At 41.9% G+C, this 25303-nt stretch overlaps 1 protein-coding gene across 1 annotated transcript in view; it reads left to right on the top strand.

Moving 5' to 3' along the window:
* NWD2 (NACHT and WD repeat domain containing 2) overlaps positions 1 to 25303 on the top strand; it is a 136342-nt gene that overhangs the window by 37263 nt on the left and 73776 nt on the right. Inside the window, exon 2 of the mRNA XM_045019497.1 lies at positions 14379 to 14467. Within this exon, the coding sequence (XP_044875432.1) occupies positions 14379 to 14467 (89 nt within the window). The remainder of the gene's footprint in view (positions 1 to 14378; positions 14468 to 25303) is intronic.

Here is a 25303-nt window from a genome sequence, read left to right as displayed (position 1 = left end):
GCATGTATCACTTCTGTATCTGAAGTTAGGAATATTGACTATGTATCTGTATTTCAACTATGCTACTTTGGGTGACGCCCACTACTAACATTTCAAGTACAACCATGGAAAAGCCAGACAGGGCTGATGGCCCATCAGCAAGGACAATAGACTGTGAAAAGCTTGGCCTTTCTGTGCACACGCCATACTGCCCCTGACTCATGGACGCTGTAATCTGACAGTCAGGTGGTCTTGTCACCTGATACTAAAATATTACCTGGGACTTCTTGTAACTTTCCACTGTAAGGGAAAGGGGGGTCAAACTAGGAAACAAAGGACTCCTGCCTTATGCAAATCCTATTTAAGGGTAGGGAGTGAGGTAATCCTGGTCGTCAGTTCTCCCCTGCTATCCCACCCAAGATGACTGCTGGAAACAATTAAGATGGAACTGGGGGAAAGAACTGGACCCAGGCTGGAAGGGTGTCTGGCCTGTGAAGAAGATTATTAGAACCACATTTAGGGTGAGAACTCACATGTAACCAGTTTCTTTAGTGTATTAAGCTTAGTTTGTGTGCTCTTTTTATTTGCTTAGTAATCTGCCTTGTTCTGTCTGCTACCTCCTTAACTACTTAAAATACACCTGTTATAGTTTAAATTTATATTTGGTTTACAGTATAACCCAGTTTATGTTTATTCTAACTGGAGGGGCCAGAAGTTGTGCATAGCCTCCTCCACATTGAGGGAAGAGGTGAAGTTCATATAATTTGGGGTTTGTACTCTGGGGGGAAGGGGTAGACATCGGGGTGCTGTGGCAAGTCCCTGAAGCTGAGTCTTCCCAGAGCTGATCTGCAGCTGGGTGTGTGTGTGTGTGTGTGTTACGAGGTTTTAAGAGCCTGGCTCAGCAAGACAGGTTAACGGGGGCCCCTGCTGGCAGAACAGGTAGACTCAGTGGTACCTCAGCACATCAGGGGTCCAACCCATCACAGTAATAATCTGTATCGTCAAATGGGATATTAAATGTGCATAGTGTTGAGCTTTCTTCAGTTAATTTTAGCTGCCAAAATCCTGAGGATGCATCAAATTTACTGAAATATTGAGCATTTGCAAATTGAGTCATAATTTCTTCCCTTGGGAGCTTGAAATGTTCTCGTTTTATAGCCTTGTTGAGGTCTCTCAGATCTAACTATATGTGTAGTTGGCTGTTACTTCTCTCCACAATGAGTAGGGAGCTCACCCATTCTGTTGGATCTTCAATTTTTTGTTTACTTGCACTGCTTCCATTCTTGCAAGCTCAGTCTTGAGATTATCACGGAGTACAAAGAGCACCTTTCTACATGGATGGATAACTGGGGGGACCTGCTTGTTTATCTGGTTTGTATGTTCACCCTGCAAGCAACCGATTCCTTGAAACAGGTCATGATATTCCCAAATTACTGCCTCCTAGCCAGATTTGGGATGATCTTGTGTTAATAGCACCAGTTTTACCAGACTGAGTTTTTCATGTTCAGCAAGGCCTAAAATTGGTGCCACCTCCTTTGGCACTACAATGAATTGGAGCCAGTACATGGTGTTTTTGTTGTTGATACTAGTAATGCACCTCCTGTTCACTGGTATATTTGTTCCAGAATACTCAGGTACTTTTATTTCTGATTGGCTCAGTTTTGGTCTTATTTTCAGTCTCTCATAATCTTGTTCAGACAGAATATTAACCTGAGCTCCTGTGTCCAGTTTCAGTGGAATAATTGTTTCATTCACTTTCATTGGCAGTATCCAGTCCTTCTCATCAGGCTTTCTTGATTTCAGTACGTTTATGAAAAACTCCTCAACTATGTTGTCTTCAACAGAATGCACTTGAGTTTTCTGAATTTGAGATCTGCAGCATTTTGCACAATGATTATTTTCCCCCCATTTATGACAGAATTTCCCAAAGGCAACACACTGTTTGGGGCATGACACACCTTCCACCTGATTGTGTGTACCCAGTCTTTCCCCTAGCAGTGGTTTTCATAACAAGTGGTTCTGTAACTCTCACACCTCCTGGGTGTGGTGTTCATTTCCATCTAGTGGCACTGAGACCACTTAGAGAGAGATTAATGAGTCTTTTCTACAGCCTTAGCTAAGGCCCATATGGCTTTTAGCTCATGTGGTAGAGGCTCATGCACTAAGTTCTGGAGGTCCCAGGTTCAGTCCTGCCCACTGATGACCAGGATCTGTTGGCAGTGCAGTTCTACTTTTTTACTTGACCTATTTTGGCTGTATTCTTTTGTACTTAGTACACAGATAAACCCTTCTGGTGAATTCAGCTCTTTGGTTTATGCTTTCACAGTTTATGCTGCCCCTATGGTTACTAAATACAATTCAAATCTCTGAATTTTTCCCAGTTCTTCGCAACATTGCCTGACAATTGCAGATAGGGTGAAGGTTGCAACACATCCATTTTTGGCTATTTCCCCTTTCTTAAGCTAGTCAAGCTACTATTGTCCTTTATAAAAGTACATACAAACGCCTTTATTCTTCTCTGTTTGCTGTTCGAAGTGCTCTCCTTCCCTCTGCTTTCAGTTGCAAACACAGGAGTTAACTTCAAAATGACTGCAATTTTCTTCTCATTCAGCACTTCTGACACCATGTAATGATCTTGGGGTTCATTAAACACCAAACCAGTTAATGAGAGAGGCAGCTACATGGTGTTCTCAACCCTAGCTTCCAGGGCACATCTCTAAATTCCTGTATTTAACAATGCCCCTCTGCCATGTACATTGGCCAAACCGGACAGTCTCTACGCAAAAGAATAAATGGACACAAATCTGACATCAGGAATCATAACATTCAAAAACCACTAGGAGAGCACTTCATTCTCTCTGGTCACTCAATAACAGACCTCAAAGTGGCAATTCTTCAACAAAAGCCCTTCAAAAACAGACTCCAATGTGATGCTGCTCAACTGGAATTAATTTGCAAACTGGATACCATCAGATTAAGCCTGAATAAAGACTGGGAGTGGTACCACTTCAAAAGTTATTTTTCCTCCCTTGGTATCCTGCAGTTAATTGATTTATCTTGTTAGACCGACCTAACACTTGGTAAAGCAACCCCCCATCCTTTCATGTATTTATATCTGCTCCTGTATTTTTCACTTCATACATCTGATGAAGGGGTTCTAGCCCACAAAAGCTTATGCCCAAATAAATTTGTTAGTCTCTAAGGTGCCACAAGGACTCCTCGTTTTATTTTTATTTTATTTTTTTGCTGATACAGACTAACAGGGCTACCACTGAAACCTGTATTCATAATACTATCCCTTATGAGGGAGTGTCTCTAAATTATAATCTTCCATAACCCTATCTTTACAGCAGGGAGGCTGAGGAGTGAGCTGGTTCACCGTGTCCCCTTAACAATTTACCCTAAATGGGCTTTTGTGGCGCTTCAGTTGCTAATTCCAATTGGTCCCTGCTCACGGAAACCCAAAGGAGGGAGAAGGCAGTAACACAGCCTGCCCTCTTTCAGCCCTGAATTTCTCCAGGGTCTCCGGGCACCAGGGTAGCTCAGGGACATGTAATTTTCATCTCTATGTGCCAGTTTCAGTGAATCTAGCCTGATGTTTGTAAAGTGCTCTGAGATTCTCAGATGAAGGGCACCATAGAAATTCAAATTACTGTTACTATTATGGTATTATCTGCAGAGACAAGGTTTCCATAATATTTAGGTTTGAGAACATTATTTTCCTATTGATATTCAAAAGCTTTTAGTAACATGAGTAATACAAAGTGATATTGTGCTAAATGGGGTAAAAAAAACCTGCTGCTTCGTAGGAGTTGCTGAAAAGTCTTAGGTGATGTGAGCATCTTATCATTATCAGGTATGAAAATAGTGCCCTTATTCAGTATTGCTACTAAGTAATGTTCAGTATTATTTTCACCACATACTCTGCTATTTCTAGCAGAGTTTCATGGCAATGAACAGAAAACTTGTACAGATGGCCAAATAAAATGCACACATGTTATAATATTGTAGAGCATAAAAATGTTCTCTGTGCCAAACATCTATGCTACCCATGGGTGGCGGGTATAATAGGGTAGGGGAGATTTAGCCTCCCCTAAGCCAGACCCTGGGCCTACACATGCTCTGCCCTCTCCCACAAGCTGGCAGGAGCTCAGCTCCGCTGCTGGCTGGAAGTCAGCAGGCTGGTGGTGGGGCCAGATGACGGGCCGGTGCCGAGTTGGCCTGGGATGGTTTGGCCAGGGCTCCTCTGGCTGCAGGGGGACGGGACTTAAGGCTCTAGTGGATGGGAAGGCGGGCGCTCAGGGCTCCCACAAATGGGATGGAGGGCACTTGGGGCTCCCGCAGATGGGGGTAGGGGTGGGGCCTTGGGCAGAAGAGGAAGGACTGTGTGGCTAGCCTCCCCAAAGTGGGGGCTCACGTGCCGTCCATGATGCTACCTACCCCAACAAAGCTAAGTATTGTATTTATACCATGTTCTTCAGTGAGATTTCTGAATGGCTAAGCATTTAGGGTTAGATCAGGAGAGATGCCCTTCGCTCATGCAAAGGCAGAGGTGCCAGCAAAAGGTTCCCCCCCACTTCTATGACTGTACAAGAGCATCTAATGATAACAATGCCTGTACCTCCTGTGCTCAAAAGAGCACAAGTCCTGATCACCAAGGGCAGTAAACTAGAAAAAAGGGGCTATAGAAGAGGCAGGGCAAAGCCCCACCACCTCTCTGCGGTTGCCCATGGAACAGGGCTGGCAAACCAAGGATAGGAAGAGAGAAGTCTGCTGCATCCATTATGATAGAGCATGTTGCTCACCCCTTGTGCACAAGGAGCAGCCCTGGAATGTTAATGTTGTGGATGGCTCTGGACTTTGTGTGACCCTGTATAACAGGGGTAGTCAGTAGGTGGACCGTGAGCCAAATCTGGACTGCCAGATGCTTTTGAACGGACCCGTATATATTTTTTATCTACTTATTATTGTTTTGTTTTCTTTGGAGTTTGGACCTTGATTATCTTGACCAAGAAATTTGGGCCTTGACAAAATGACTACCCCTGCTGTATAGCATTAATTTGTGTGGTGGTCTCAGCAGCTGCAAAGGCTGCTTTTTTCTCTCTCTCTCTTGGTTCCAGGTTTAGCTGCCTGCCCATCACAAATGTTGTCTGCTGTGTCAGTCAACAGCTTTCCTACTGTCCTCTGTGAGCTGGATAGCACAACACTCCTATCCAGTCAATCACATTGTTATGGCCCATACAACCGCTGTGGCTGTGACTTTCACTTGTTTCAGGGCCTGAACTTGCATTAGTCCTGCAGGTAATCATTACATCTGTGTATCAGTTACATTAATAGGCTGTAAACTTAAATGTTCTGCACCTTTGAAGACCCGTTTGGATTTGTAAACAATTTGTGAGATTAACCTCTACAAATGTTCTCATCTCCATCTCCATTGCCAAATTTGGGCCACTGTGGCTGCTGGCCTGTCTCAGGGAATAGGGAATAGTTGTGTGGGCAGGATTGTTATAGTAGAAGTGTTAGTGATTGCAAAGAGTTGATTTGCCTACAATTTTCCTTTTTAACTCCCTATTTTCATTTGCTTATACCTTTCTGAAACTTTCATCGATTGGACAAAACTGTTCCATGTCTGGTATTAGTCGGAAGGTGAATGGTTTTGACAAGTTTGAACCAATACGATTCACTCATTTTCAAATCCAGGAATGTAAAATATACACTCTTCCCATTAGTATATATATATATTTTTAGAAGTACTAACAGAAGAGCTTGCATTCAAAAGTTAAAATTTGGCATGGGAAATAGACCACTCAGAGAAGCAGTACACTTTTCTGATGAAAACTGGCTGTGATTTGACTTAGCTATGAGCCTTCAAAAAATCATACGTCACATAAACAGTGATCACCTATCATTTGGCAGGAAGGTGGGCCACATGTGTATATGGCTAATTTAGCTGCATCATCAAAAATTTACTGAAAGTTTACTCATCAAATGAGGCAGGGCTCTATAAGCATCCTGCATCATACAACGTGCATTTTCTAATGTGAGCATCGGGAGCTCTGCTTCATACATTGCAAAGTAAAGTACATGCTATCTTGATCCACAGCCCAAGTTTATGGGAGTCTTTCCACTGATTACAGTGGGCTTTGGTTTAGGTCCTGAATGAGGCAGGGCATTTTGTAATGATGCAAGGGCATTTTGTAATGATGCACTACTCAGGGAAGTAGTGATCTGCAGGAGTTGCTGCTCATGGGTAATTATTCATTCAGTGAGGCTGTGTCTGACAAAGGACATGGTGTTCTGTTGGTTTGATATCTATATCAGCCCTGAATTTAAAAAAAATGTCTTATCTCATCCTCCACTTTTGCAAATACAATTTTGTGACTACAGTTTATCATAGCTTTTGAGTCTATCATTTGGATTTCAGAGTACCTGATTAACATTAGGATAAAATACTCTTGTGCTGTTGCCACTACTTCATTCTGACAGCCGGAAGAATGTCATTTAAGTAATCTCTTCATCTGCAGCAGTCTGTAAGTTAAAATTTGCCGGTCTGTGACATTCCCAGTTTTAAGGAACTTGCCAACCTCACAGATTTTCTGGCAGTATGGCTCAAGTTAAACTGGTTTAATTAAATAAATCTATCTGTCATCCATCCTAATTACTCTGCTCCATCTTAAATTACATGCCATTCCATTTCCAGAAAGACAAGCTTAATAAAGTAATAAAAAACAGGAATTCTTAATTGTTCATTAATAAAGTACCAAAATTTCTGAATTAGTGAGGTCCTATAGTAATGATATTGTTTCTGAATGAGTAGCCTCTCCATAAAGGTGGAACATGCTTATGTCCTTAGCTTCAGACAGATGCATCATAAAAATAACCTGCAAGTCTGTGAAACTTAAAGATTTAAGGCAAAAATTTCCCTTCCAATCTGCAAGCACTGCAGGATCTCCAACCGTTACAGCCACATGGGCCTCTAACATTTGGTGGGCTCATACAGGAATGACATGCATGTAGGGATCACAAAATCAACAAGGGCCTCTATTCCTAGTCTGACAAGGACAGTGCAATTTAAACAAATAAGAGTTAAAATGAACAGAATTCCAGTTAAACAAATGCTTTATCTTTTTCCATTAAGATTTGTAGACAGAAGTTAAAAATGTAGGGTACCTTGTTGCAATACCAGACAGAATTCCAGTTAGACAGTGCTTTAGCTCTATTTGACTTTTGGAGAGTTAAAAAATTCAGGACTGTTCTGTGTGATGAGCTGGATTTATTTCTCTTTCTGAACTAGATTCTACCACCCTCATCACATTGAGGAGTACTTAATTCCAGAAGTAGTGCCACTGAAATCACACAACCTGAGTGAGGGTGGCAGAATCGTACTCTCTAAAAACGATCATGGTTCACTCCATATTTTTGCCCTTCAGTGGATCTTTACTTTTGTTCCTCATTCTAGCTTTTCAATATAGAGACCATTTTGTCTGCTATGATATTGGTCATTTTAGTAACTGTGGAGCATTAGCCAATTAAAACTGTTTTTCTGAATGCTCATGTCCCAACGGCCAGTTGCTTACTTGTAAGAGACAATGCTATTTTTACACATTTTGGAAAATAGGAAAAGATAATTTCAGTCTGGTTCAGGATTCTCCATTGAGTAATGTGTAGGGCTTCTTAATTTCCAGCAAAATATATTCTCTACAGTCACTAAGACACTTGATGCTACTACAGGTATGTATTTTTGTAGTCAGATGACAGTTGATGGCCAGCCATCATTTAAATGTTTTTCTTAAGGAAACACTGCATTTCTTAAGAATATGAGACTTTCTATTTTTGGTATACTGTTTCACAGCAAAATTATCTTGGCTCAAGGCAAAGGACATAGAATATTTCATCCTGGATCAGTGACAAATTTGAAGTCCAATACTTCAATGGCTATAAGTGTAGAAACTGATACTGTAAAATATTTTTGATGGATTAAACACATTTCTGATATACTCATAGACTAAGGTCAGAAGGTACCATTGTGATCACCTAGTCTGACCTCCTGCACGTTGCAGGCCACAGAACCTCACCCACTCACTTCTGTAATAGACCCTTTGCCTCTGGCTGAGTTACTGAAGCCATCAAATCGTGATTTAAAGACTTCAAGTTACAGAGAATTCATCATTTACATTAGTTAAAACCTGCAAGTGACCTGCACCCTATTCTGCAGAGGAAGGTGAAAACCCCTCAGGGTCTCTGCCAGTCTGAGCCAGGGGAAAATTCCTTCCTGACCCCAAATATGGTGATCAGTTAGACCCTGAGCATGTGGGCAAGACCCACCAGGCAGATACCCAGGAAAGAATTCTCTATAGTAACTCGGAGCCCTCCCCATCTAGTGCCCCGTCTCTGGCCATTGGGGATTTTTTCTACTGGCAGTTGCCAATGAGTCACATGCTATTGTAGGCAGTATTTCATTCCTTAGTAGGCTATCTATTTTATGTTCTGTTACTGTAGTACCTGAGCACCTCATAATCTTTAATGTATTTTTCCTCCCAACATCCCTGTGAAGTAGGAAGGTACTATAATCCTCATTTTACACATGGGGAACTGATGTACAGAGACTAAAAATGGCTCGCCTGGGGTCACACAGGAAGTCTGTGGTAACACAGGGAATTGAGCCTGTGTCTCGCAAGTCCCCTACCACCCTAACCACTGAATCTTCCTTTCTCTCTTTAATATGTTAAACATAATTTAAGATATCAGACCATAAATTCATTATATATAGAAAAGATATTTAACGTAATGTATTTTAGTTATATTTTTTCTCTTCACCAGAGATTTATGCAGAAAGAACCTATGGTACTAAAGAGAGTCTGACTTTAATATGTAGATATATTTTAAAACCTTTATAGCATACTTTTTTCGGTTTGATGCAGATTTCATAGGCTTGAAAGAAAATTGTGGGGAATGGGAGCATCAGAGCAGCTTGGATCTTTTGATGGTGAAGAGAATAGTGAAGGAGTAAACAGAGGGGAGGGAAACTGGAGAAATCCAATAAGACATCTTCCCTCAAAAATATTGTTTCTTTCACAATATATGGGAGCAGAAAAATCAGTTCATTGGTAAAGATAATAATAAAATTAGATTTTAGTTTAAATTAGATAAATATAATAAAACAAACCAATACATTCATTGATTTACAATAATAAATTGTGATAATACCTCATTCTTATATAGCACTTCAAAGATATATGTGAATATTAACTATTTAATCTAACTAATTAAATTATGCACCCAAACTCTCTCTCTCAAACTCCAGATTGCGAAAAGGGACCTCAGAATCAGCATTCATATGTCATTTATGGCATTGGTAAACGTGGCATATTGTTTGATTTGTGTGGACATCTGTAGCTTACAACATAAGAGGATTGTTAAGTCAATTTTAAAATGGCTCCTTAATGTCAAAGCAGTTATACAAATATTGCTCGAACTGCCACAGCTCTACTTTATCTTTCATAAATGAATGCTCTGTTATTTTTCATTTTATGGCACATAGACCCAGTTGTTCACAAGCATAATTTTATTTCCAATAATAACCTTGCACTGACAAAATCACTTTGTGCCTTTCCCCAGCCCGTACTTACTCACGGAGTAGGTGTTGTTCCATAACAAAATCTGATCCACAAACCTACACCTTTTTAGGATTAGATTGAGAGGCTACGAAACATGTTTAACATGTTTGCAGTGTAGGTGTAGCCGTGTCCCACTTTCTCAGGCTATGAAACAGATTACTTGAGATAGCTCTTGATGAACTATCTAATTTAGCTCTAGGTGTCAGTACATTTCTTCAACAATTAATTATAAATAAATGTGTCCAAAGCTACTTTGGATAGATAGTATTTTAATAAGAACTTTGGTTTCATAGTGTGATGACTTGGAGTTCTGTCTGCACAACTTATAAATTCAGATTGATATTGTGAAGTTGTATTATGAAAAGCTGCTCTTTCCTGAGTGCCTATATGTATGTGGATACACTATTGCTGACAGAGCCTGAAAGCATTACTCCTGGGGGAATTCTGTGCCACTGCGAAATGCAGAATTTTGCAGAAATTAATGTGCATGCAGAATTTCCTTTCCTCACAAAAATGGGCTGCAGTGCTGCTAGCTGCCACTAGGGGCTGCTGGACCCGGCAGAGCCCAGCTCATATATAGAAGACACTGCTAGGGGGAGGGAGCTAGAAGGTTCCTGGCAGCTGCAGTTCCCAGCATGCCCTGAGGCAAGGAGAGGACGGTGCACAGGAAACTCTGTTCAAGCCTGGGACTGAACATCAGATTGTTTCTCCCTCTGGATCCCTGGGCTCTGGGGGAGGGGAAGGGATGGATGTCTGAGCAAGGGGGGGCACCACAGCTGGGAGCTGGGGGGAAGGAGTTGTGGGTGTCTGACCCCCAGCCTGGACTCTCGGGGGGTGAGGGGTAGGGAAGGAGTCAGAGAAACAGGAACTGGGTTGTCATAGAGGTTTCTTTAACACTCTGCTCCTGGGGGAATTTTTGTGTCTGCAAGTATGTTTGTAACAATACATAATTTATTTTGAAATAAATTACCAAAATAATTGAAACTGGCGTAAAGCGTATATACCTCAGACAGATAGAAAGGTTAAGGTTAATGACAGTACTTAGATCTCACAACAGTTATGCAAAAAAAGAAGCTGCATCCTTAGGCCTGGTCTACACTACACGTTTAAACCGAATTTAGCAGCGTTAAACCAATTTAACCCTGCACCCGTCCACACAATGAGGCCCTTTATATCGATATAAAGGGCTCTTTAAACTGGTTTCTGTTCTCCTCCCCGACGAGAGGAGTAGCGCTGAAATCGGTATTGCCATGTCAGATTAGGGTTAGTGTGGCTGCAAATCGACAGTATTGGCCTCCAGGCGGTATCCCACAATGCACTATTGTGACCGCTCTGGAAAGCAATCTGAACTCGGATGCACTAGCCAGGTAGACAGGAAAAGCCCAGCGAACTTTTGAATTTCATTTCCTGTTTGCCCAGCGTGGAGCTCTGATCAGCATGGGTGGCGAAGCAATCCCAAATCCAAAAAGAGCTCCAGCCTGGACCGTACGGGAGATACTGGATCTGATCGCTGTATGAGATAAATCTGTTGTATCAGAGCTCCGTTACAGAAGACGAAATGACAAAGCATTTGAAAAAATCTCCAGGCTATGATAGACAGAGGCCACTGCAAGGACTAAGCACAGTGCTGCGTGAGAAGCGTAACGGAAAGCCAAAGAATCGAATGGATGCTCATGGAGGGAGGGAGGGGGTACTGAGGACTCCAGCTATCCCACAGTCCCCGGAAAGTATTTGCATTCTTGGCTGGGCTCCAAATGCCTGAAGGGTCAAAAACATTTTCCCGGGTGTTTCAGGGTGTATGTCGTCAATTTACACCCTTCCCCCCCCGAAAGAAAAGGGGGAAAAAATCGTTTCTCGCCTTTTTTCAATGTCACCCTATGTCTACTGCATGCTGCTGGTAGAGGGGTGCTGCAGCGCTAAACAGCAGCATCCTGTCCCCTCCCCTCCCCGGTGGCAGACGGTACGGTACAAAAGAACTGGTATCCGTCCTCATCATCATCCTGTGAGTGCTCCTGGCTGGCCTCAGTGAGGTCTGCCGGGGCGCCTGGGTAAAAATAGGAATGACTCCTGGTCATTCCCAGCAGATGGTGCAGAACGGTTGGTAACCGTCCTCATCATAGCAACTGGGGGCTGAGCTCCATCAGCCTCCCCCCGGTCATGTCTAAAGAAAAGAGTCCGTACTGCCTGGACTATCATAGCAGCGAAAGGCTGGTCTCCTCTCCCCCCCACCCACCCTTTAATGTCCTGCCTGGACTATCATAGCAGCTGGAGGCTTCCTCCCCCTCATTTTATCTCACTAAAAAGTCTGTGTTTCTTATTCCTGCATTCTTTATTACTTCATCACACAAATGGGGGGACACTGCCACAGTAGCCCAGGAGGGTTGGGGGAGGAGGGAAGCAATGGGTGGGGTTGTTGCAGGGGCACCCCCTAGAATGGCATGAAGCTCATCATTTCTGAGGGATCTCTGGGGATCTGACATGGAGCGGCTGTGCGCTCTGGTTCTCTAGTACACTTGCCCCATATTCTAGGCTGGACTGACTCTATTTTTAGACAAAACATAGGAAGGGAATGACCCGGGGAGTCATTCCCATTTTTGCCTATGCGCCCCCGGCCAACCTCAGCGAGGCCAGCCAGGAGCACCCATGATAGCAGCAGACGGTACAGAACGACTGATAACCGTCATCTCATTGCCAATTTACAATGGCAGACAGTGCAATATGACTGATAACCGTCTCTGCTACCTTGCAAAGGCAAATGAATGCTGCTGTGTAGCAGTACAGTACCGCGTCTGTCAGCAGCATCCAGTACACACATGGTGACAGTGACAAAAGGCAAAATGGGCTCCATGATTGCCATGCTATGGCGTCTGCCAGGGCAATCCAGTGAAAAAGGGCGCGAAATGATTGTCTGCCGTTGCTTTCCCAGAGGAAGGATTGAGTGACGACATTTACCCAGAATCACCCGCGACACTGTTTTTGCATTGGGATCTCAACCCAGAATTCCAATGGGCAGGGGAGACTGCGGGAACTATGGGATAGCTACCCACAGTGCAACGCTCTGGAAATCAATGCTAGCCTCGGTACATGGACGCACACTGCCAAATTAATGTGCTTAGTGTGGCCGCGTGCACTCGACTTTATACAATCTGTTTTACAAAACCGGTTTATGTAAAATCGGAATAATCCCGTAGTGTAGACGTACCCTTAGAAAAACCAGTTTAGCTGTTTCCTCTGGAAGGAAAGTAGGAGCAGTGGAACAGTACCAGGAGGAGAACAAAAGAGACCAGGTGGCCAGAAAGGGTTTAGATGAGGTAAGGGTGCCCTACATACTTTCCTGAGCCCAGCTGGCCCCCAAGGACTCTGCAAAATCCCAGGAACTTGGACCTCAGCTCAAAGAATGCCCTGGAGTGGTGAAGAAAGTGAGGCAGGAACATGCATTTAGTGTTTGTTGTTTTGTATGATCAGTGCACGCCTATGCTTTACCTGATTAAGTATAAAAGGGGATAAAGGCGTTTAAGACTGTGCAAAGTGTTTGTGTATGTATGTATGTGTTGACGGCTTCAGAACTGCTGTGTGCCCCTGAGAGAGGTAAACTGTAAACAAGAAGCTTTGTACCCCTGGGGTGAAGTTTGAATAATCAGGGTATCCTTGGGGTCAGTACTGGTCTTGGAGGGCTACAGCAGGTGGGCTGAGAACTCACATTTCCTAGAAGAAGAACAGACAGACAGACAGTCAGTGCTCAGGAAATGTGTCAGAGAAGCCATGGGAGGAACCAGTGCTACAGCCTGCTGCAGCTCTAAAAGCTTGAAACACACTGGGAACACAGACCAGCAGAGGCTTGGATTCCCCTCACAGCAGTCCCAGTGGGTGGCTGACAGAGAGCACTTGCTAGGATCTTTGATACTAAGGCTACATCTCTACTAGAGGTGTTATTCTCAGTTCATGTAGGCATACTCTTGCTAGCTCTCTTCTGAGCTAGGATGCTAAAAATAGTAGTGTAGCCATGGTAGCATGGGTAGTGGCGGCACTGTACTAGCTGTCCTGAGTACAAACCTGCCTGAACCCCCTGGGTGCCGCTGCTGCCTGCACTATTGTGGCTACAATACTATTTTTAGTGCACTAGCTCAGATGAGAACTACCACAAGTATGTCTATGCGCGATGAGAATCAAATCCCCAGTTCCAAGAACAGAGGTAGCCTTAGTAATCTATTTTTTTTTTATTATGAAAACAGGCCTCTGGGGATCTGCATACCCAGACTTATAGGCCACATGTGGGTGTGAGGATTGGTGCATTTTGTATACTAATTTCAATGCTCCTCTTTTAAGAGACTACAGAATTAGAGGGGGTGAAGATATGATGGCAGAATTTTGCTCTTACTGCAATGAAACCTTGATTTATCTAATGGATATTCTGCTATACCTACCCAATCTTTGGTTTGTCTCTTTGTTCTGGAGGTTTTGCTAATCAGTAAAATTCCGCTCCCTGAAAATTAAATAAAAGTCAAGTTGACATATGACTGTTGACTTTACAGAGTCAGTTCAGTCATGTTTTACAGAAGCGTACTAGTAAAAATATGTAATAAGATGGATGTATTAAATATCATAACACATTTACATTAAACATAACATCCAGGGACATAAAGTTTGGGTATTGAAATCCCCCTATTAGATTTTCACTCATTTTTTTCAAGACTTGTTTATTTTTCTCCATAAATCTATATCTATCATAAAAATATAGAGTTAATATAAATATTGTTAACAACATTTTTTTTTCTCTCACAGATACAGTAGCAGAAAGAAGTACACTAAGAGAACATGTTTGTCCAAAGCTGAGAGAATTCTGCAGGGAAAACTATGGGCTGGAATTACAGGTAGATTTTATCACATTAATTATTCAATTGTGATATATAATTGACCTTCCGATTTTTGAAAATATTTTTTATTTATATGTAAAAATAGTGTAATTATTGATACATCTGGCACAAAATAGAAGCCTATACAAAACAAAAAAAAGTACAAGTAATATGATGATTTTGTCAAATTGAAGTGCTGAAAGCATCACAAGTGAAGACTGCTGGTATTAATAAAAAGACAACTAGGAAAAATCCACACTGCTCTATGTAAGAGTGCTTACTGGTGAATAAGAACAATTTAGTAACAAATTAATAACATTTCCTCTTGAAAATTATGCATGATGAAACTGTCTGTTTTAAAAATACAAAACACCTAAGAGGAAATAATGTCACATCCAAGTTATGGTACTGTCTAGAAATTAAAGTCACATATAGTTTCACCATTTGGGTTAATGTTAATCCCATTATTATTGCTTTTCTTTTGATCATCATTTAAGTTACAGCATCTTCATATTACATATAATAATTACTGCTCCAACTACAATTTTGTCAGCAGTAACACGGAAATGAATTTGATAGGCAGATTATTGAAGCCTTGATGACCAATGAAACAAACTCTGAACATTTTTTTTTTAAACTATCCCATGTGTTTGCAGTCGTGGCCAGGTTTGGAAAGATATGTAGTAAAATCCTGGCTCCATTAAAGTCAATGGCAAAATTCCCACTGACTTCAGTGGGACTAGGATTTCACTCATGAACTTTTTTCACCTTGTATTTTACAATAACTTGGTCCTTCCATACCTCTTGTGGAACAATATCAGTAATGAATATAAAAGTCATTCATCATCTTATAGTTAGCTAGGCATGTGTTTAAGTACCTTCTTGAAGACTCTGGCAATAGGAGGACTCCCATTGGGCCCAGCTGGCAGCAGTGGTGCAGGTAGCGCATGGTGATGGTGCTGTCAGGACAGAGCACGGCTGCCATGCTGGCCACAAGCCTGGAGTTGGTGTTGCAGAGCCGGAGCAATGCCAGCTTCTTCTTCAAGATCCTGGAGGCAGTTGAAGATGCCACTATCCTTTGCACCATCAGACCCTGCAGCCAGTTTGGGGCACTGCTGGAGTGAGGGGAGCTGTTTGTAAGCCAGCTTGCTTGACCAAGAGTCCTTTTTCACAGAGAACTGCAGTGCAAAAGGTAAGTACAAAATATGGAGGAGTTGTGTCAACTGCTTGGCGGAGCTGATGGGCCATGAATCTTTTCAGGTCAAGGAATTATCACCAACTTTGATGAGTTGGAAGGGAAATACCCTTTGGTCAAGGCAGAATGGGAGTTTCAGTTTCCTGCATGGGCTTGTAAAATTAGTTGTGGAGAACTGTCATATGGTCTGCTCACCGCTAGTGAGTGTCCTCCTGGTCGCTCTGGGGATTAGCTGATTCCAGGTCCAACACATCCTTTCCACCTCTCGCTGCACGCCCTGCCTTCTCTTCCTGGCCCTCAGTGAGGCAAGATGCTCCATGTTCCCAGCTTAGCCCTCTGGCCAAGTCACATGTCCTCCCCTTCTGGGGTATCAAAGTCTCCTCTTCTTATGAATGGGCTCAGGCAGTCTTCCCATTCACTGTTCAGCTGGTGCCACTTCTCCAGTGACTGGTAGGGGAAGCTGGGCCTGCTCTCTACTCTGGGTTCCAGCTCATGGACCATCTAATCAGCAGCCACAGTCTGTTCCATTCTTTATCTTACTACCTTTTCCTTTAGCATTTCATAACCTTCTGGCTGCCCCACCCCAGTCTGCCAGCCCCAAAACTCCCTCCTCCCAGGGGGTAACTGTAGGACACTTTGTCTGTGTCGATCCTAAACATACCTCCCTTCTCCCAGGGCGTGACTACAGCCTATTTCCCTGCAGCCCTCCTCTGCTAACTTCCTGTCTTTATAAACCCAGCCCAGCTTGTTCCTCCTTAGCTGGGCTTCCTCATTATTCAGTCAGGGGATTACTTAAACTACCTGATCCCCCTCAGCTGTGGCCTGTCTGGTTAACTGGCCCCCTTCTTAGTCTACAATAACCTCTTCAGAGCAAGTGTGGGGTCAATACCCCGTCACAAGAACTTAATCTCTTGAGGAGAGAACTCTTCACTCCTAACCTCACGTTTCCAAAAATACCTGGATTATGATGACATTTGGTACTTTGTGATGAAGGCAGTTGCTGAAAACATCAGACAAGTCATGCAGAAGATAAGAGTGTATCACTTTACCAGCCGTATGTATTTTTCCTCATTTTGTCCATTAGCATGCCGAACAAATAAAATGAGGTAGTCAGTTTCATAGTGAAGCAAACTAACCAGGAGGAATGGAATGTATCAAAGCTAAAGGAGCATAAACAGGCCTTTGAAAGGATGTGGCTTGGCCTTCTTAAACACAAGCTACCCAGCAGACTTTGCAAAAAGATTCTTATAATTTTGCATGACTCAATCTTGCCTCACCTGAATGAACCCACCCTCGGGATAGACTTCCTGACAGTCATATGTGATATACTGTAGGTGGAGCAATCAGTCTTCTGTCTTTACATGGATTATTTATTCTGATTTGTCAGCATAATCTGAAATACCCTGACTTTTTACATCTTAGACCCCTGCATATACCACATGAAGTACCGAGCCTGGTTTTTCCAGTTAGCTGATTTATTTTTGTCTTCATCATATTTGCCAGCATACCTGGTGGCAGCATTCATACAATGCCTCGCTAGACTGACTCTCCCCAATCCTCCCCAGCTTTTCTGATGGTTATTCCTTCCATCTGCAATCTTTTCTGGAGGCACTCAGCTTGCAAGTTTTGGCTTATGTGCTTTTTGATAAGAGAATTAAAGAAAAAGCCACCAATGTGCCTCTAGAGTTTGAGAGGAGTGAGAGGATTGTTTGGAAAGAGAATGATCTCTTTGCTGAGCATTTTGCATCAGAATGATGCTTCACTTTGGTAATAAACATTTTTTTTATGACTGACTTTGACTGTGGAAGCCAAACAGAACTGTTTTATGAGTAGTTCCATTGAGTTTTGTCTGTAAAATCTGTGGAAGAAAATGCAGTCTTCACTCTTAGGTTGTTTGCAACATGTCAGAGACAGTTTATTCTCAAGCAATTGCAAGGGGGAGAGTGCGCATGGATGGAGATTCCCCCTTTCTAGGCAGGTCTCCGCCAGATAAACAATTAGGGCAAGATTTATACCTTTTGTTGCATACAATAATGATCAACAGCTGCATCTTGTTTATACATATTCCTTCCTGATATCTTTCTTTTCTCAATAGTTCCTGCTACAGTCTGCGTTCCATTCTTATCTAACACAAGGTCAAACAGCATCTCTTACCGTTTTCCCATTCGCTTCCCACTCGCCCAGGCCCTGCCTTAAAGTCTTGTGTTATTAGAGTTAGAGTTAGCTTGACTGTTGCTCTATTCTGTTGAAAACTAAGATGTCTGCGTCCAAATTCCCTTTATCCCTTTTTCCATTTCCACAAATCTAAATTGATGGTTGGACTATTTGAGGTGCTTCTGTGACCTTCTTGTGCCTTCCTATGAAGCATCTGGTGTTGATCACTATCATTGATTGGTTACTGGGCTAGATGGACCTGATCAGCTCTGGCAGTATACTCATCATGCTTGCATCTGAGGTGGAGTGAGTGGGGACCTTCTCAGACCATTAAGGCTGGGTTCTACCCAGGTTTCACTCCAGAGATTGTTACCTGTACAAAACTCTCTGTCACTTGTACCCGCTAAGGCACCCACCTCTACCTAGTTCCTAAGGCTCAAGGTGTAACCCTCTTAATTTAGGCACCTAGCCTAACCCTATTTCTAGGGCTCAGGTGTAACTCTCTTAATTTAGGCACTCTAACTTTACCTCTCCGTGGGCTCCGGGCAAACACCTATTCCTTCCAGGCTCTGGGTAAACACCTATTCCCTCCAGGCTCCGGGCTTAATCTTTTATGGGTTTACGGGGTCTTTTACCAGAGAAAGAGCCTTACACAGTAATATCCTACTTAACCTCTATTTATTAACACGCACCATAACAGAATGCATACGCTACACATACAATGCTCACCACTTCCAGTAAGACAGATGAACTTTTCCCTGCTGGTCAGTCAGGGTCACTTCCATCTGGGGGACTCCAGTTTCTGCACGGTGTCATTAGCAGAGTGTTGAGGTCTGGCAGCTCTGTTCTTGGGGCTGTGTCCTGGATTTGGTTCCCAAAGAACTTACTTTTGGACCCCAGTTTATATAGTGAAACTTGAGTCCTGCTTAGCTATAGCTTAACCAATCATTATACTAAAATTTTACTAACCAATCCTAACATATTGTAACAAAATTCTCTAACCAATCATACCCCACCACCTTAATTAATTTACACCTAGCAAAATTAATTATGAAACAGACAGAAACAATCAAAGAACCAGACAGAGATCGTACAGACAAACAATAGGGAAGTGGGGACCATAAAAATAAAACAATAAAGAAATGAGGATTTCACAACCACAACTATTGAGAAGTGATTTCTTGCCAGACAGAATGCTATCAAACTAAGTTTTCTTTAACCAGCTTAAGATCTGTTTCTTTATCTGGTGATCGTGGGTACTATTAGGCCAGGATTGCCTTCTTAACAGCCTGATATTGCAATGTTTTAATGTAATTTAGATGGAATGTGAGGATGTGACTTCCTGCTTCTCAGCTAATGGCTGCTGCTCTCTTAATATGGCTGCAGACAAAGGCCTTAGGCTTTAGGCCTTACAATATGGCTTCAGGAAAAGGCCTTATCCTTCCAGGTGGCTCCACTTCTGTAGTGGATGAGGTGATCCTGCCGCAGGTGATCTTAATATATGGCTTGTTCTATTTCTTCTTTTGTATGGCATTTAAAAAGCAACAGGCTGGGATTAAAATTGAATATTGAGATTCAACAGCCATTCTAATGCTTGTAGGGTAGCTAGATGGATCCCCCTTGTGCCACTACTGTAAGTGTGAAGGGGGCAATTGGCTGTAATGTATCGCATGGTTTGTACCTGACTACAGTCACAGTTTGGAGATTCTTCCATTTATGGAGGAGATATCCACACCTTCCATACGTTGTCTGAATGCAGTTGAGTGCAGGCCACTGCCTGTGGGGAAGGCATAATCCTAGGACTTCTTTTGTTGGATCTTCAATCAGGTCTGCATTTGGGACATCACAAAGGCCCATGATTTGAGCCAGTGAATGCTGGTGTCCTTTCCGCTGGCCCATAGTGTTGTGGTCATGTAAAAGAAGCAGACCACAAAAGTCCACTTTCAAAGGCACTTTGGCCTTGTAGTTATTAAAATGGAAGGCACAGGCAAGTGTTTTCAAAGCATTTGGTTTCAATTGCCAAGTTTTGAAATACGTCTCAAGTGTCCATACCTTTTCTGTGGCCTCCAGAGAGGACACTTGAATTTGCTAACACAATGTCGTTTGTATAGATGAATTTATAGGATAATGTGATGTGATTATCATTGGATTAGGGATTGAATAGTGTGAGCACTAAAATGGATCCTAATCTCTGTGATTTACTGGCAGATTCACCAAGATGAATCTTCCATCACTCAGCATCTTGGTGATGAGTCTGATTGTTGATTGGCATGGGAAAGCTAATGATAACTTCAGCAGGAGACCTTTGCACTATACAATATTATATGCAGAAGAAAAGTCAATGAATGCTGCCGCTGTTTTTAATTTTGCTGGTAGCCAGATTTTATATAGCTGGTTAAGGCCAGCCGCTGGTCTTAGCAGGTGCAACTGGTTCTAAATTCAGCCTGCCCTTTGGGGACCAATTGTCCAGTATTGGCTGTAACCTTTGAAGTAGGAGCTGATACAACACTTTATAGCAACTGCTAAAGAGGGAGATGAGCTGGTAGCTTTTTGGGTCAGTGTCCTCTTTCCTGGGCTTCAAAATGGCTATGATCTTGGCTATCTTCCACTCTTTTGGTATTATGCTAGAAGAGTGGATGTTGCTGAAGAAGTCTGTCAGCCACCTTCTTGTCTTTGAACCAAGATTCTTCAGGAATTCTGAATATATTTCATCCATTCCTCCCACTTTCCTGGAGTTAGTGATGGAGAGACTCTTGTTGACTTTATCTACTGTCTAGGAGACAGAAAGGGGTGAAAACAACGGGCACTGGTTTAGTGCACAGTAAAGTTGTTTGTGGACTTACTGCTTATGTTTTTATCCATCAGTACATTGGAGTTGGCAGTTAACTGCGTGAAGATGGCATCTGCACTTACCTGAGGTGGTTTGTAGACTGCTGGAGCCACAGTGCCTAAAACACTAAGGAGCTTCTAGGCTTTGCGGCTTGATGTGAAGTCAAGTGCCATCACAGTTTCACACCACCTTTTCCTTCTTGCTGAGTTCAAAGAGTCAAGCAAAGCCATTGCAGTTTTGGGGTTTTTAGTCAGTGTGATATTGCCAGAAGAGGGCCTCTCTCTCTCTCTTTCCAGCAAGGAGTGAATGCTTTTTTTAAAGTCCCTTGCAATGATTGGTTTATCAACTGATATGAATAGGCCTATAAAGTAGTGGTAATGAGCCAGATATATCAAGCCCTTTATGATAACCACATAGCAGGACCAGTCAGCAGACTGTAGATTCCAGCACAGTTTCAGGAGGGATTGAATGAGTGGAACTTGTAGGCCTGTGCAAGTCATAACTGGGCAATATTGGTTATTGGGAAAGTCATCAAGAACTGACCTTGAAGATGGTATTGTGTGGCTACTGATGTTGTGCAAGACAAAACAAAGTACTGGAGTGTAGTACTTCTTCCATCAATCCAACTGACCATGCCACAGTCTTTGGTATTGTAGAGGAGGTGTTGGTCTTTGGTGAAAGCCCAGGATGTCAGCTGTTCTCCAGTACAGTCATTCTTGTATAGCCCCGTGATATAGGATGGCTTGGTAATGTTGGACATAGCCATTTCGTTGATGGTGGCTTGTACATGTTTACAACTGTAGATCACTGATTTTGATGGCAGTTGAGTAGGGGTTCATAGTAGGCATGACCTGGATGGAATTCTTAAGGTCATGTGTTTTACATACGTCACAAGTCCATATTTAGAGTGATGACTTGCAAATATGAGAACGTTTCTGTTGATCTTTGCATGGTGGCCTTCACTCTCCAGGTGTGTTTCTTGTAGCACTAGGACATCACTGTTTTGAGTTCGCAAGATGATTGCAATGTAATCACATTTTGTGTTAGGCCCTCGATAAAGAGCTGCATAATTTGCAGTAAAGGTCCTATTTGAAGGAAGGTTTGGCTCTGACTGGGCCCATTCTGTCACCAATTTGATGACATCAAATATATGGCTTGTAAACTGGTGTCAGGTGAATGACACTGTAGCCATAAATGTCTCCATATATTTGACAAACCTCAACTAATAAGAAAGTAGTTTATTCAGAGAAGTATTATGAACTTTTACATATATTGGTTTTTGGCTCCTACATACAGAGGCTGAAAGAACAGACTTGAGTTATCAAAAGCAGCTGCTCATGAATGACACTAAGTAACTCCATCTACTATGTGTTACCAGTGTTGATGGGAGCAAATTCTTGCATGCAGGTCAGTCACTTGGTACAAAGTTGCCTTAGCAGAAAATTGCCAAAGGCTAAATGTCTCCTGCTTTGAAAATTAGCATGATCTTGGTGATTACTGTGGCTAGATGCCTAAACGAATTTCAGTGGGAGGCAGTGCTTCTGTGACAGCTGCCTAATCCTGGATATTATTGCAAGAGTGGTGGGAGTAGGTTAGACCTATTTCTACTTACAACTTGGAGGAGGAGGAGAAGGAGGAACAGGGCAACTGCAAGCCTGAATGCCGGTCAGGATTTAAATAGTGTCTCTCCACTGTTTGATGTAGCCAGTTGAATGGTTTGGTAAAGTCCCAGACTTGTATTTCCAGAAGCAATGAAGAAATTTCCTTTTCTGTTTGACTTTGGTCTTGGATCTTGCAAGATGTTGAGTGTGCAGCCCTAAATCCAGTTAAACACATACTTGACTTTAAGCATGAGAGAAGTCCCTGTGAAATTAATGGGAGCCGATCACCTTTAACAAGTTGCTCTTGTCAAGTAAATTTTTAGCTTTGTCTGGTAACAATTTGAAAATAAAATGTTTCTCCATCTTCCACAAGAAACAGGTAAGGATGGCAGAGAACAGAGCTAATTTTGGCAAGGGGTGAGAAGACAGAAGTAGAAATCCCATTACCCGGCATAAATTGGCACAGAATACATCCTATGATAGTGTCTTCTAACGATGTCCAGCTTTACATCTTCTCCATCTATTAGGAGTAAAATAAACATAAGTAAATTGCCAAGGGCCATATACAATAGACAGCTTCTTTTGGTGGCGATGGGAGAGATGAACCTAGTTCCCAGAGTGCCATGCTGAACCCATGTCTTGGGAAAACAGCACCTCAGCTGTTTTCATTTCACATAAACTTCCAAAGTTTTAGCTGGGATATTCAGTGGATCTTTGAGGAATTGGTGCTCAATTCCAGATGAAATTCAGTATGAGTTGGGCACCTAACTTCTGTAGGTTCCTGTGAAAGCCCCCTCCTTCCTTGTTAGCCTCTCATTTGCAAGAGCAGGACTGTGTTCTCATCAGCCAGTCTGCTTTGCCTCTGCTCCCTGTCTTGTGGTATTGGTGGAAGAATGATGCAGTGCTTATGACACTAGCTTGCGACTTGGGAGTCATGGGTTCAAGCTGCCTCTGTTCAACATCTGTAAAATGGGGGGATAGTACTTCCCTATCTCATGGGGAAGGATAAATACATTAAAGATTGTGAGGTGCTCAGATACATCAGTAAGGGGGGCCATGTAAATACCTAAGATGTTCTTGAATAAACTTGTATTGCATTTAAAAAAAAGACTCCCATTGACTTCACTGGGCTTTGGGTTAGGCTCTCAGAAAGGAGGAATAAATTCACTATGCAATATTGTAAAAATGTAACTTATCAGAAAACTCTAATTCCAAAGCTTCAGGCATTCCTCCCAACACACTAATATTACATGCCTTTGCATTGCTTCCCCGTAACTCAATTTTATGAGATAAAGAAGCATTGTCTTTAGTGATAACAGTTAATGTCTTTAAGCTATCATTCTGCATCTAAAGTCCTGCATCACTCTTGATATACATTCATCATCAGGTTCTGATTGTTGTTGGGGCTTTTTCTTATGAACATCAATATTATCTGAATTAAGAGAATCAATCTTAGATCCCCTCAAATCAAATGGAGTTGGAAAGCCTGTATGGCAGTAGAGATAGTCTAAAATCACATTGGATGCTGTGTTTATGAAAAATCTTGATGTGAGGGTGCCAACTAATCAGCTGTTTGGACAGTCTCTATAGCAATGCTGCTTGGGGAGAATGCAAAGGGAAGTATAAAATAATAAAACCAGCTTCTCTTACTCTCCTATACTATTCATGAAAAATTCTATCTTTTATTTATCAAACTCCTTTATTTTCCTTATTCTTCAGTCATCTCTGAGGAGACATCTCAAAGAAAGGAAAGAAAGAAAGAAACAGTGTGATGTCTCCTTTAGCCATAACACTATGCATTTAATCCATAATCGGGAAGAAAACACACTCTGAGATGGGCCGTAGTACAAAATGGTTCAGGTTCTGTAGTTTCCTCATCGGAGTGTTGCTCTTTTAAAACTTCTGAAAGCATGCTCCACACCTCGTCCCTCTCAGTTTGGAAGGCACTTCAGATTCTTAAACCTTGGGTCGAGTGATGTAGCTCTCTTTAAAAATCTCACATTGGTACCTTCTTTGCGTTTTGTCAAATCTGCAGTGAAAGTGTTCTTAAAATAAACATGTGCTGGGTCATCATCCGAGATTGCTATAACATGAAATATACGGCAGAATGTGGGTAAAACAGAGCAGGGGACATACAAGGAGTTCAGTCACAAATTTAATTAACACATTTTTTTAATGAGCGTCATCAGCATGGAAGCATGTCCCCTGGAATGTTGGCTAAAGCATGAAGGGGCATACAAATGTTTAGCATATTTGGCACATAAATACCTTGCAATGCCAGCTACAAAAGTGCCCTATAAATTCCTGTTCTCACTTTCTGGTGACATTGTAAATAAGAAGAGGGCAGCATTATCTCCTGTAAAGGTAAACAAACTTGTTTGTCTTAAGGATTGGCTGAACAAGAAATAGGACTGAGTGAACTTGTAGGCTCTGAAGTTTTATGTTTTGTTTTTGAGTGCAGTTATGTAACAAAAAAATCTACATTTGTAAATTGCAATTTCATGACAGATTGTACTACAGTACTCGAATGAGGTGGACTGAAAAATACTATTTCTTTTGTTTATCATTTTTACAGTGGAAATATTTGTAATAAAAATAATATACACTTTGATTTCAATTACAACATAATACAATATATATGAAAATGTAGAAAAACTTCCAAAATATTTAATAAATTTCAATTGGTATTCTATTGTTTAACAGTGCAATTAAAACTGCGATTAATTTTTTTAAGTTAATCGCGTGAGTTAACTGCGATTAATCGACAGCCCTAGTTTTGACATTGGTATACAAGTGATTTTCAGGTTTTTTGGCTCAAGTGGGAAAGGTTATATAAAAATTACAAAGGGAAAGTGAGAAAGCATTCTGCAGCAGCTCTGAGATGGATTTTTCTCTCATAAAAATATCTTTTTCTTGGCAGTCTGACTTCCCACTATTTTATGGTTATTATGGGAAGCATTATCTTTTAATACAAAAAAATCATTATTATTAGTTTGCAGTGATGCCCATGAAGTGCTAGGCACTTTTCAAACATACAGGAAGGGACATAGCTTCTTCCTGTAACAGATAGAGTA

The sequence above is a fragment of the Mauremys mutica genome, chromosome 5 (assembly GCF_020497125.1).
Source record: "Mauremys mutica isolate MM-2020 ecotype Southern chromosome 5, ASM2049712v1, whole genome shotgun sequence".
NCBI classification, from domain to species: Eukaryota; Metazoa; Chordata; order Testudines; family Geoemydidae; genus Mauremys; species Mauremys mutica.
The sequence above is the reverse complement of the archived record's forward strand: the minus strand, read 5'-3'. Positions and strand labels throughout refer to the sequence as shown.